This window comes from Phaenicophaeus curvirostris, chromosome 16 (assembly GCF_032191515.1).
Source record: "Phaenicophaeus curvirostris isolate KB17595 chromosome 16, BPBGC_Pcur_1.0, whole genome shotgun sequence".
Classification (NCBI taxonomy): domain Eukaryota; kingdom Metazoa; phylum Chordata; class Aves; order Cuculiformes; family Cuculidae; genus Phaenicophaeus; species Phaenicophaeus curvirostris.
The window spans coordinates 4,289,496-4,302,903 of NC_091407.1; the positions used below are offsets into that span (position 1 = coordinate 4,289,496).

Below are 13,408 nucleotides of genomic sequence, written 5' to 3' on the forward strand. Positions count from 1 at the left end.
TGACTTCTGTAATAACATCCACTGAGTAAAACCAGCTCTAGCATGGTATCTTAGTCCTAATCCTCCAAATCCAAGCTATATTCAAGCTTATCAGCGTCAACACTTACAGGATCAGAGCTCTACCTAAGCTCAAGTTAGGTTAGGTTTTCATTTGCACTTCAATCACAACACAGCCCCAGTCCTCTGGCTTTCCAGCCAAAGCACTTACTGAATTCTTCATGCAATAGCCAGGATGCTGCACGACTTGATGAACCCTCCCAGGGTAGGGGCTGGGAGGAGGTAGGGGGCTGGTTTTAAAGCCTCTGTTTAGCTTTCCATTAAGACTTACTGATTTTCTTAATTTTCTGTTCTCCTGGTTGCTAGGCAATCCGTGTCTCTCTCTCCTGCATGCTGGAAGCCAGGGCTGCAGACAGAAATTTATATCTTGTAATAAAATCAAATATAACAAAGCCTGTTGTCAATGATGAGAAGGGAGTGTTTCATACAGGACAGGCAGAGCAGGGGAACAGGGCCAGCAAGGGCTGATCAACAGTGATCCTCAGCATTTAAATCCCATTAGAATTTCTACTCCAAACTTCACATCAGGAAAGAAACAGCCCACGCGGGTAGAGGGGACGTGGAGAGAGAGGGAGAGAAGTTGGAACTAAATCAGCCAGAATTGAAGATAAACTTGTGCTCAGTGAAAAATCGAAGGCTTGATTCAATCTCATGTATACTAGGCTATCTCAAGCCTCAAGCTCTTCCAGGGGAGGCTTCGGCTGAACATTAGGAAAAAAATTTTCACAGAAAGGGTCATTGGGCACTGGCAGAGGCTGCCCAGGGAGGGGGTTGAGTCACCTTCCCTGGAGGGGTTTAAGGGATGGTTGGACTCGATGATCTGATGGGTCTTTTCCAACCTGGTGATTCTATGATTCTATCTCCATAGATCTACTCCTGATTTATTCGAGGTTAACAGGTGGGATATTGCTCCAGTGTCAGCACGGTTGATCCAGGACAGGCAGCAAGGCTCTCCTGATGGACCTAGCCTCCTGAGAATCGTGACTCCTGGTGTAGAGCTGGGACAGGTTCAGAGTTTACCGTCCTACATAGGATAAAGGGTGAAGGTTGCCCCAGCAGGGCTGGCGGAGGCTCCCAGGTGGTTGGCAGGCGTTGCTGCTCAGGCTTGGCCATGTTAGACTGTTCCCTGTGCCCATAGGAGCTGATACCTCATCAGAGATTTTCTCCACGTGTTGGCTGCGGGTATGACCTGCCAGGAAACACTTAATGAATTTGCTCCTACTTGTCACAAAGTCTCTGGCCAAACTCTATGGAGACCGATTGTCACTGTCAATACCCCACCCTCATCCAGATGCTTTCTGTCTCTTCTCAGTGACTTGTTAAGTCTGGTATAAATTTATAAACATACATATATAGATACTTACATATTTATGTGTAAATCTGTGTGTGTTTGTACACACGCACACTTTTAACTTAGTCTTTTCTACATCGCAAGGTTGTTGCCTTAGAAACGGACATTATTAATGTGATCTCCTGAGGTGCAAAGCACAGGGGCAGCAAGGGCAGCCTCTGGAAATGCCAGACTCTGAGGTCAGGGCACAGGATGCTCAGAAATTCCTGGAAACCTTTTAATCATCTTTGTGGTGACGCATTGAAAATGCGCAGACATCACTATACCTTCTCTTTGCCCCTCCATATTAGCTCCTTTCACCTGGACTGCCTTGTTCTGTTATGAAAAGCTGTTTACACTGTTTTTTAGTTAATTTAGCAGCCTCAGCCCTGAAATGGCCAAATCAATGTCACAATCACGCAAACGAAAGGGCGTTAAACTCGACCCTTTGTGTGAACCGAGAGAACATTGACGGTGTAACATGGAGAAACGTTACAGATTTCTGCATGAACAGCAAACCCTAACTGAAATATCAATAATTCATGCCACTGCAACTGCATTCAAGCAAAACTCTCTGGAGCAGTAGCTATGCCAGGCTGGATCCTTAGGCTTTCTCAGCACTATAGAGAAGGCAGCTCTTGCTGCTGGAGGTTTGTGTGAACGAGCCATACCACTGGCCACTCACACCCATGCTAAAGCATCTGCTTTCCGCTGCAATATGGTTTCCTGTTCAAAAGAAAAAAAAAAAAAGAAGAAAGAAACTGAAATCCTAGAGGTTGTTCTTTGAGAAATTATATAACTTATTTTCTGGGTTATTCAGTTAAATCAAGAGTAGCTACAGCAGGGAGGGAGAAATGCCACAGAGCAGAGAGCTCAGACCAGGGCAATTAAAAACTCTTGAACTGAAAATCCAATACTAATGCCAACTTTCTCAATTTTCTTTATGGACCTATGGGATTTTTCTCCTGTAGAAGAGAAAAAGGCACACTCACTGCATCTGCGTGGTTAGGATGTGTTTATCAAGTTGAAAAGGATGATGCAAGAGACAATTATGCAAGGGTACACAAATAAGAGACTGAAGTCCTATGCCTGCAAAGCTGCTCTGCACCTGCACTGACCCGCAAAGAAGAAAAGGTGTCATGCAGCTCTAAAAGTGCCTCACTGTGGAGTAATTTGCAAATCAGGCTTTCATTACATTTGCATAGTGGTTAATTCTGCTGCAAAGCCCAGTGTTACCAGTGTGAAAAAAAGGGGATTCCTTTACTTCCATCATTTGACAGCTGTGCAGGTAACATCACACAAAAGGTCCTCTGCAGGAGTGGGGAAATGGGGCAAGTGAGGACAAGGAGGTGGTGCAGAGCAAAATCTCTCTGACTTAAACACAATTTTTTTTTCAGGCTTCTGCAACACTCTGGAGCTGAGAACTTCTCTCTCACAGCCACAAAAAGGAAAGTAGCTCAAACCACTTTTCTGAGCCTGCCCACCACGTGCTCAGGACATCCTTTCTGTTTCTTCGCCTGCGCTCTGGCCGGGCTCAGTGCAGCTGGTGTGGGAATCGATATATGGTCACACAGGCTGCTTAGTCACTCTGACAGGGTGCTTGGGAGCCAAGAGACATCCCAGTGAGTGAGGGAGCAATTGCTAGCCTGAAAATATTGGATATTTGTATGTCTGCAGCAGTCCCATTGCTGCTGCACCAAACACATTTTATGTGATGTAAAATATGACGTGGAGGGGGGAGCTGGGCCAATTGGCTCCATGGCAGCTACCATGCACTTGATTGGAGCTATGCTGATTTCTTACAGCCTAACGATAGACTCTTTTCTGCTCTTAGAGAAGATGGAATTAGACCACTGAAGTCAATAATTCACCTATGCCAGTGTTAGACCACTGCTTTTAGCATTATTCCTGATTGATACTAATTAAAAGACTTGGGTCTGGGGAAGATCTATATGGAGAAAGCCACGTATACGTGAAGACATTCATGTGTCAGGGTACCAGCTTCTCCAAGAAAAGTCAAAGAGATTATTCAGACCAGGCCATCATCAATTCAGCCTGAGTCAGAGACAGCAGCAGGACAGGTTCGAGGCACAAACCGCAGGGCGAGCACTTATCATGGAAATTGCTTTTGCTCAATTCCAATAATTTAATCTCATCTTGGCTCAAATAGTCATCCTTCCAGGAACAGCTTGAAGACATTTGAGTGGGAGATTGGACTGCATGATGTCTCATTGCAGGGTGGAGATGAAAGCAGCCCAGCCAACTGCTGCCTCCTCTAGGGGTCCTAGGAATTGGTGGCTTCTCTGGTCAGGGGCTCCGCACAAACAAGATCATGGAGACGCTACAGGCACGGGCATAGGACAGACAGCAAGGGGCTAAAGCCTAGCACATCTCTTCTGGTTTGGAAGTCTCTGCAGCAAAGCCCACATCCCTCAGAAGGAAGACAAACCATTTTAAAACGGACACAGAGAAGAAGAGTAAAAAAGGTGCAGTTATAGGTCCCAGCAGTTGGTTTCGTATCACGGGCTGCTGCCCTCAGCTGCTGGTCTGGTTCAGACATCTGAGACTACATCACTTTCAGTAACATTGCTCAGCTCTGATTTGAATAAAGCATTAGATAGCAACAAAGCTGTGGGTTTTCTCTAGAAAGAGATTAGAAATGATGGCCTGAAGGAAGATACTGAGCAGCTGGGGATGGTAATTGAGCCTCCCCCAATTAACTTGGTCCACAGAAAGTTGAGGACCATGTCCTACCTTTCCTCTGGCTGCTGCTGGGATTGTTCGGATGTCACTGCATGCCTCCTAAAAGCTCCCACAATGTCAAGATACAGAGCATGCTGCTCACTGATTTGTTTATTTCAATATGCTTTGCCAAAGAAAAATCAGCAAAGAATTAATTAACAGCAATTATTTCTAGCAACAACAGAGTAGCCCTGCTCCAAAAGCCATGACAACAACATCACAAGACCCCTGTGGCCTAAAAGCCTTTATAAACAGGTGCAAAAATAAACAATTTTATAGCAGGCTATAAAAAGAGCCCAAGCCAGGTTGGGGAATGGCGAGGGAACAGCCATTTCAGTGGCTGAGTTGAAGCAGCCACCCAGGTGCCTATTGTGAAGGAGCTTTAATAAACAAACCAGTGCAAGAGCACCAACCTGAGTCAAAGAACCAGCAGGAACAGGTTATTGCTGCAATAGAGGGTTTACTATAGCCGTCACTCTGTGTTATTAGGGCTGCTAAAGTGATTTACTGTCTAAGTCAGTCCAACTGATTGGAGCTGCAATGTAAAGCACTAGCCAGCTCGGGTTTCAGTGATAAACCTCACCTCCTCCTGCCCATTACTTGCTAAAGTAAGCTGAAATAAAGCCATCAATCCAGACATCTCTCTGCTCTTTCCAGGTGGCACCACCACACCTACAAGCATCCTGCTGCTCATGCTGAAAGGATGGAGGTACACGTTACATCCACACTCCTTTTTCACCCACCTGGTTCTTTTTCAGCAGCCAGTATACTCAGCATTTCTGTTCCTTTGACCTGAACTCATACATCTCCTATTGCCAAATCCCTGTAGTGACTTTGTTCTGGTCTGTCCCATTTATACTGGTGTCTGTGCACAGAGTCAACATCTGGTTTGTGGCATCGGCGGTGCTCTCCCATACAGACACCTGCCTGGCACGGGGCTGCACGGTCCCAGTACACATATACCTCTAGAACAGGCACAAATTTGAATGCATAGAGAGAGTGACACAGGTTTTTGCTGCCTTAGCAACTGCTCTGAGCATGCACACACACGCCAGAGATGTGCCAAACAACAGGCACACCCTGGAACGCGTGTTCCGTACGGGCTGGGTCACAGCAATGGGTGGTGAAGATCAGGGGTTAAAGACAGGCTCCTAAATCCATGAGTCGAAGTCAGCACGGTGTGACTCCCACTAAAGAGCAAAAGCTAAGGGAGGCAAGTGCTGTGATGAAAGCAATCAGCCTCATTATCCCCCTGGGATTTCCTGTTGTTACTTATTCATTGGTATTTGCTTGGACATGGAAGCTCATTTATCACTGGTGGTTTCTCCTGCTTGGTTGGCCATCCTGATATACCAGCAATTTTCTCAGAACTGATTTGGTCCACAGGTTCTGTGCAATTCCTGAGTGGCAGTGGGATATTTTTTCCCATTTGGATCTGCCTGCCTAAAAACTGACTTTCTCAGTGTGGTGGAATCCTTTTGACCACCCAGCAAGGCACGCTACCATGGGGCTGTCAGAGCAACCCAGAGAGAAAAGCAGCAGATGGCTCCTCTAAGCAGGCTGCAGCACACAGCATCACATCAAATCCTCAGGACAATCCTGATGTCCCAGATTCTGTAGTGCTACCATTCTCCTGCCTTATCCACCAAGGTGCCTCCAAACCCTGCTGAAACCCAGAAAATTACAGAGAAATGTAAATTGAGCAAACAAAACTGGAACCGACTCCCTTGCAGTGCACCTCCTCCATGTGACTGCCTTCCCACATGCAATCCACGATTAGCATCTTCACAAGCAAGATCAGAAGCAGGTGTGTGAGCAAGTTCTTGCTGAGCAGAGCTTGCCAGCAGTGAGGAAACCTGAAATCCTCCAGCTCCAGGAGCTGTCAGTTTGCTCCTAGAAGGTTACTAAAATAGTTAAAGGACTCAGTTGCCCAAAGGAGCTGCAGAAGCAGCCCCCAGTAACTGCTTTTTAAAGCCATTAAGATGAAGTAAAAAGCCTGTGTCATCCTGAGTAGTCTCCTTGATTTTCTGTAAGGACCTGAACAGAACAGCATCCACAGTTCTGGGTGGTTTAAGGTATTACTCATTGCCAGGACACACAGCGGGACACACCGACAGATGGACCACAACAGCCCTTCCCCTCCAGTGGGAGCTGGGAAAAGACTTAAGCCTGCATGGGAGCTGGGAAGAGGCTGCTGGGTGCAGAAAGCTACGCAGCCCACTGGAGGGGGGGGAAAGTGTGGGACAGTAAGGGTTTGATGCACCTGAGCTGTTTTACACCTTCAGAGATAACCAGGTTCTTTGTTGGGCTATATGGTAAATACCAGGCTTGTCTGGTGTGTTTTTCACCCAGCCAAGCCCAGCAGGAATCAGCAAGCACAAGATTGATGCACCTGCTAATGGAAGTCCCAAGATCTCCTGGAATAATAGGAATAAACAATCCAACGGGGAAATAGTTTGTGCAGGGCTAGACAGCAAGCACAATGACCAGAACCTCTAGGAAGAGCCATAAAAACCCGTCCCTGCATCATCATCAATCCCAGGAAACACAAAATGCATCAAGGTCTCTCAAGTCCTCTACACACAGACATTGGACTTCTAGGTGACTTTCTACGAAGCTCCTATTTTGAGCAGCGATCAATTATGCATTTCAAGCCATATGGCACCTTAATTCCAGAAGGAAGGCATTTTGTCTTGAAATCTGTAAGCTAGAAAATCTGCTGCGTCCTGACGGAAATGCAGCACTGCTAACTATTCACAGAAGCAGAATCATTAAGAAAAAGAAAAGAGAATCAGGGTAAGATTAATCAGAGATCCAATTTCCATTTAAATACTCTGGAAGGGGAAATAGACCCCTGCATGTGCCTTTACAAATAGTCTTTTCATAACTAACATGAGTTAGAGCTTTGACTTTTGTGGGAAACCTGGTACAAGATGCAACATTCCCAATTTAGCACAAGGATCTCTTCCAGAAGGGATCTCCTCCAGGCAGAAAAGTGAAGTCCTCTGGGGTCACTGGATATGCTACCAGAAATGACCACACTTTTGCATACTAGCATAAGCATCATTCCCTTTCCAGGAAACACAGATGAGAAATGTAGAAACATACTGCTCTCCAGTGGAACCAGAACACCCAAGGCACTTTTCAGAGCCTGCAGCAACAAGCAATGCCACAGATGCTTTTCGTATAGGAAGGAGGATGCTCCTTCTCTCATACTCCGGTTTAGTTCCAACAGCTTAGTGGAAATGGCATTGCCTCCCAGTGCTCTCCAGGCCTGCTTGGACTGAGATAACAATGGGATGAAAATCAAGGTGCTGGGACCCATCTAGCTCCCTCTCACTGTTAGTGCTGGTTAAGCCGAACCTGCAGAAGTGGCAGTTAAGAGAAAGCTATTTTGATTGCTGCCACAAAGAGCAATTAATCACCAGCAAAGGCCAGCAACTCTGTGGTGTCCAAAGGAAACCAAGTCGGTGACTACTCACCGTCCCACCTGCAAGGACTTCTGTGGCCTTGAAGCAGGCAGGACAAATTGGGGAGAATGCTTTGGAAGAGGACCAAGCTTGAAATGCACATTGCCTGCCTGCCTGTAACTGTGCACACCCCCAAACATCCACTTTACGAATGCTGACAGATGCGACCCTTCTGCTACACCAAGTATCCCACTTTCAGGTGACAAGCTTTCCTTAGCATAGAGTTATGGGCTCACTGTGCTCCTACAAAGTACTTTGTACCCTGATCCACTTCGAGCACAAGCACAGGAGGCTCTCATTGTATTTTCTATGAAAGAATGCCTGGAGCTTTGGAAATGCTTATTAAACCCTTTCTTCCTTGTTCTGCAGGTCATTGCGGTTGCTTAGAGAGATACACCTAGAGCTCAAGGTCTCCCAGGAAGACATAACATCGGTTGGCTTGCAGCAATATTCTCTCTGTAAATAACCGCAGTGATCAAGGTTAAACTCTTAGTGGTTGAATGGATTCTAATCTGAACAAAGAAAGGTGGAATGTGTGGGCAAGGCTCTCCTAAGTGCCAACACGCAAAGATTTGCTGACCTGGAGCCTCTGGGGACTCCCTGGGACAGGATCCCAAGCAGCAGGGAGCCTAGCACGATGGTATGACCCCCTAACTTATTGGTATCTATCATTGTGTTAACAGCTTACATAGATCTTCATTCCAACACAGTCAATGCTTCCTCCTGCTTCGGGCTACCCCTTCCACACCTGTAAAATTACAGCCAGGCAGGCAGTTTGTACACCAACCCCAGCCAAAGAGTTTCACAACTGTTTGCACTTCAGCTCCCAGGGTCTGTCAGCAGGTGGTGCTTCATGGCAGCACTAGGTGGGCCACTCACTCAAAAAATAATTCACTTGTGCAGGACTTACCTTGCTCCCGGTGCCACGGGCAGCAAAGACGCCCATCAACTCCCAACAGCTCCATAAAGGAATTGGTGCCTTCGACAAACCACCCTCCCCATAGCACACATGCTTCAGTGCAGCCTTTCCAGAATACAGCTTTTCCCAACTTTTCAGGCTTCTGGAAAGGCTCCCTCTTGGTATGGAAACAGGAAAGATAACTAAAACTTGCAGCTTTCCTTTGGCTTATACACTGCTACCATTTTAAAGAAGCATTAACCAGGATTCCACAGGCAAGGTTAATATAAAAAGGCTTATATGGAGAGGCTTTAATTAATGAACTTTATGTTGGTGGGAATAAATCAAGAGCATTCTGGGACTTATCCCAGATGACTCTGGTGTTGCAGGGACTTGTCCCAAAGAGCAAGTTGGGGAATTGTTTGATCCCAGGCTCGGCATTGATTAATGGATTGTTTGCATTTGTATTAGAAGACCTCAATCAAGATCAACTGATGGCCCTCTCCAGCTCTGAGCTCACATTACAGCTCCACTCAATGTACTCTCTTCCCTGGCTACCGCCTTGCAGCCAGAAAATATGTGCCTCTGCCACTTCCCCTAGTGAGAATCCTATTAGGATGGCAATTATTACTTCTGCAGTGATTTTGTGAAGGATGAAGAATGCTCTGCCCATTTTGGTGGCACAGCAGCACAGGCAGTCTGCTTCAGAATGCCACAAATTTTTTTGAAACTGCTTTTTCTCCCACTATCCCTCCTGCAGCAAGTCCAAACTTGGGGCCTCAGTCACTCTAAACAAAACCAGAGTCCACATTGGCCTCTCCCTCAGTGTATAATTACAGACAGTTCATTTAAACAGCAACTATCTCTCCAGCTCAGCAGTCAAAATTCAACCACTCCAGACCTCAAAAACGTAACGTCTGTTACTCTGTAACCTGGAGGACAGAATTGGTGCCAACTGTCTCATGAAGAAACATGCACTTAATTCATGAAGTAATTGTTTGGCCAGTGACAGGGCAGAGTAACATCCCAAAGATGGAAATACCACTGAAAACAGCCTGGATCACTCTACCACCACTTGTGGCTTCTTTCACACCTACCAGGGATTCACATCACCTCGCAATATTCAGGGAGCACAGAAGCATGAAATTTGATTTCTTTCTTCTGAAGATGTTGGAGATTATTTTAATAATTCTTACTCAGTATCACTCAAAGAAAGTTCTTGTTCAATGGTTTAACATAAAGCCTTTTAATATCTGTTTCAGCAATAAAATCTCTGCTTTCTCTTCTATAAATATACTAATCTCACCAAAGGATATAATTTAAACAGTAGAATGAGGAAGAATAAAAATATGCAGCAGCAAGCAAACATACTTTTCAAACAGGGACTTGCTCTGAACTATCTGCAGTCTGTTCAACCAGATTAGAGCCAGGCAACAATTTAAATCTAGCTCCAACAATCAATATGAAGATCAGAAAATGTTCTTTTAACCTTTCCTGGATCTCTCTGCGAACAGATGTGCAGCAGAAAGAGGCAGAAGCCAAAGGAATGACAGCAGACAGCAGGTAAGGTGAGACGCATCAAAACAGAGGACATAAACCCAAGGAGAATGTGTAGAACTGCCCTGGCAAGCTGTGTGTATCAATCTGTGCAGGCCCTGACCCTAAAGCTTGCAGTCTGAGAGCCAGAGACACAGACAAATGATTCGCTGGGTTTAAAACAGAAAGAAAAAAAAAAAGCACCAGCAAGGGGGACAGGGCAGGAAGTAAAGTGGAAAATAGAAAAATACACCCAGAAGAGTTACAAACTTATTGTCTGCTTAAAAGAAATATGTAAGGGGTTAATAGGCCAGATTATTTTGGCTCAAACTCAATACTAATTAAGACAGACTCCTTCGTGTTAGTATACGCGAGAAATGGCACTAGCTCTGATAATTCATGGTAAGTTCTACAAACACCAGTCAGAGACCTTAATGACACACTCAGACCTCACTGCACATCTGCCATACAGCCAGCTGCACCACCTTCTCAGTGCACAGGTTGCAGCCGCGTGTTTTGGAATAAAATACTCACATTTTTTAGGCAGCTCAATCTTGCTCTACCCTGTTTTTCAACAAAACACATGTGTTTTTAAAAGAATAAAATTGTCCAAACACATTTATATGTACATTTCACTCTTAATTACAAGACAAGTAATTACCATTCCTGTATCCACACCGATTTCACCATAAAGATATTAAAAAAAACATATGGCACCTCTGCTTGGAGAAATGAATATATTCATGAAGAAAGATGCCCTTAAATGACAAAATAAAGTTAGGTGAACACTGTTGGCATGGTAAAAAAAAAAAAAAAGAATCACTACCTGACTGGTGTTTGGAACTAGAGACACTCTCCGAACAATGATGAAAGTTTAAAGACTGAAAGGAAACCCCACCTCAGCATCCAAGTGTCTTCTATAGGAGGGTGAGAGATCACCCCAAAGATGGGGATTAATACCAGCATTTAATAAAAAATGACCTGCAAGTACCACAGCAGCTTTATTTCTCCCTGATAAGTCGTTGCCTTAAGCAGAGTAGTAATGACCGCATAAGATGAATCTATAGACCAAGATCTACTTCACTGCTCTTCCAGAGGCAGGGAGAACACTTCAGGCACTAATTTTCCCTGGGAGAAAATACGTTCCTATGGATCTTCAAGAGCAGGCTAGAGAAATTAGAAGAAAAAAGTTAACAAATACTTGAGAAAAGCAGGGAAAGGCAGTATTTTTGTTAATTTGAAAAAAAAAAAAAATCTTATTTTAGGAAGATCAAAGTTTAGAAAAAGCTTCCTTCAGGAAACACTTGCCATTGCAATACAAACAGAATGTACAATAGGTACTACATCAGTTAGTCTTTCCATACATGAGGAATGAAGTTGTCTGTCTTCATTACAACTTTTCAGGCTTTCCTTCTGATTTCTCATCTATCAGATCTTTAAATCCCAACTTTTCCAGTGGTTCGTTAGCCATAAGTTGCCTAAGTTAAAAACAACAAAACAACAAAAAAACAGGATGTGAAATACAGTCTATAACCAAGAGAACGGCAACATTTTCAATTTCATTTAGTATTATTTACTCTAAAGAAATCCAAGACATGCATTCAGAGTGACTGCCACTTGACAAAGTTTTTGGGGAAAGCAAGATCTAGGTTTAAAAGACATTTTCCAATTAAATATGGGGTTTTTTTTGAAATTGAATATCAAATAAGCATTTCCTCAGAAAATGACCTGGATTCGCAGTTATCTTTCATTAACAGACAGCCTAAGAGCTGCCTAAAATTCTACCTGAGCCATTTACCAGATTTCTAAGTAAATGTGGTTTAGAGCAGCACTCGTGCTGCCACTATACTTTGCTGTAGTGATGTTCAAACAGTTTTTGATTAGCAGCCTTCTCACCAGCCCATGCAGTGTATGCAAGCGTCCTTGTGTTTAAGTGCACTTAATAACACTTTCTGTGCATTTCCCAATGAGCTCCCTGACTCACCACTGAACAAAAATGAATGGAAGCAACCCTAGAAGATCAACCACCAACACTTTTTTCACTTGAATCGAGGAACAAGTTAAAACTTTTAACCCGTAATCACAGGTGGGAAAAAAAGTAAAGCTTTGCATTGAGAAAGATGGTTCTGCACAGTGGAAGCTGGCCAAGTCTCGCCCTTGTACTTGACAGAATCATAGAATTGTTTAAAACTGGCTGGATAGCCAGGCCCACAGAGCTGCAGTGAATGGAGTTCAATCCAGCTGGTGGCCAGTCTAAGTTTTGCTGCAGCTGGTTTGTATGTTTAATTATCTTGTCATATATCTTGCACATGACCGATGGAGATTACTCCCTCCTGTCACCCAGGCCTGATAAAGGATGCTTGCTTTCTAAAACTCCAAAACGAGTCTTAAAAGTTTCTTTTGCCAGCATTTTCCGTATCAGAAGCTGCACAGGACACGTGAAGCTGGCGAAGGGGCTGGAGAGCAAGTCATATGAGGAATGGCTGAGGGAGCTGGGGGTGTTTAGCCTGGAGAAGAGGAGGCTGAGGGGAGACCTCATTGCTCTCTACAACTACCTGAAAGGAGGCTGTGGAGAGGAGGGAGGTGGGCTCTTCTCCCAAGTGACAGGGGACAGGACGAGAGGGAATGGCCTCAAGCTCCACCAGGGGAAGTTCAGACTGGATATCAGGAAAAAAATTTTCACAGAGAGGGTCATGGGGCACTCGCAGAGGCTGCGCAGGGAGGGGGTTGAGTCCCCATCCCTGGAGGGGTTTATAAGACAGGTAGAAGAGGAGCTGACAGACGTGGTTTAGCGGCAGATGGGAATGGTTGGAGTGGATGATCCTTCCCAACCTAGTGACTCTATGACCTGCTCCCCGCGGGGTCCCGTCCCTCCCCGCCCCACTCGCCTCTCCATGCGGCACTCCAGGTAGGCCATGGCGCTCGGCCGGCAGGCTCCGCTCTCGTAACCGCTGTGGCGGAGGCACTCCATGAACCGCTCCTTGAAGGCGCTGCACTCCCCTGCAAGAGAGAGCGGGGCCGCGCTACCGCCGGGCTCGGCCGGCGGCCCCGGGCCCGAGGAAGGCAGGCGGGGCGGCCCGCGGGCCCGCACCGAAGTGATCCAGCGGGAAGGCGCCCTTGTCCGGCGGCCGCGGCTTGAAGCTCTTGCTGCCGAAGTTCATAGCGGTGGACATGGCGGGGCCGGGATGGCCCGGGCGATGGGACAGGCCGGGATGGGCCCCGCTCCGCACCGGCCGCCGCGGACAACGCCGAGCGCCGAGCCCGGAGCGAGCGCCGAGCGCATCGAGCGCGGCACGTGACCGCCGGCGCAAGGGGCGGGACCGCGTCGACGCCGCAGAGTGACGTCACTGCCGCTGGGCCCGGCCCCCAGCGCGT

At 46.0% G+C, this 13,408-nt stretch overlaps 1 protein-coding gene across 3 annotated transcripts; it reads right to left on the reverse strand.

Annotated features, from left to right (window-relative positions):
• Nucleotides 1-9,727: 9,727 nt before the first annotated feature.
• On the reverse strand, nucleotides 9,728-13,313 carry COX19 (cytochrome c oxidase assembly factor COX19). 3 transcript variants are annotated; one of them, XR_011338611.1, is made up of 4 exons: nucleotides 13,125-13,313; nucleotides 12,922-13,033; nucleotides 11,366-11,511; nucleotides 9,728-11,200 (listed from the first exon to the last, which is right to left on the reverse strand). XR_011338611.1 is itself a non-coding variant. In XM_069870493.1 (4 exons), exons 1-3 carry the CDS (start codon nucleotides 13,204-13,206, stop codon nucleotides 11,424-11,426), a joined length of 282 nt encoding a protein of 93 aa, XP_069726594.1. In that variant the 5' UTR covers nucleotides 13,207-13,313; the 3' UTR covers nucleotides 9,728-11,200; nucleotides 11,398-11,423. The 3 variants fall into 3 exon arrangements, 2 of the variants coding, with proteins under 2 accessions (XP_069726594.1, XP_069726593.1); XM_069870493.1 differs by having other exon boundaries at nucleotides 11,398-11,511; XM_069870492.1 differs by having other exon boundaries at nucleotides 9,728-11,511; nucleotides 13,125-13,312.
• Nucleotides 13,314-13,408: the final 95 nt, after the last annotated feature.

Coding starts and splice junctions, on each gene's coding strand:
- COX19 (XM_069870493.1), bottom strand. CDS start 13,206: ATGTCCACCGCTATGAACTTCGGCAGCAAGAGCTTCAAGCCGCGGCCG. Junction 13,034..13,124: donor CTTCCCGCTGGATCACTTCG/GTGCGGGCCCGC, acceptor TCTCTCTTGCAG/GGGAGTGCAGCGCCTTCAAG. Junction 11,512..12,921: donor CTGGAGTGCCGCATGGAGAG/GCGAGTGGGGCG, acceptor TTTTTAACTTAG/GCAACTTATGGCTAACGAAC.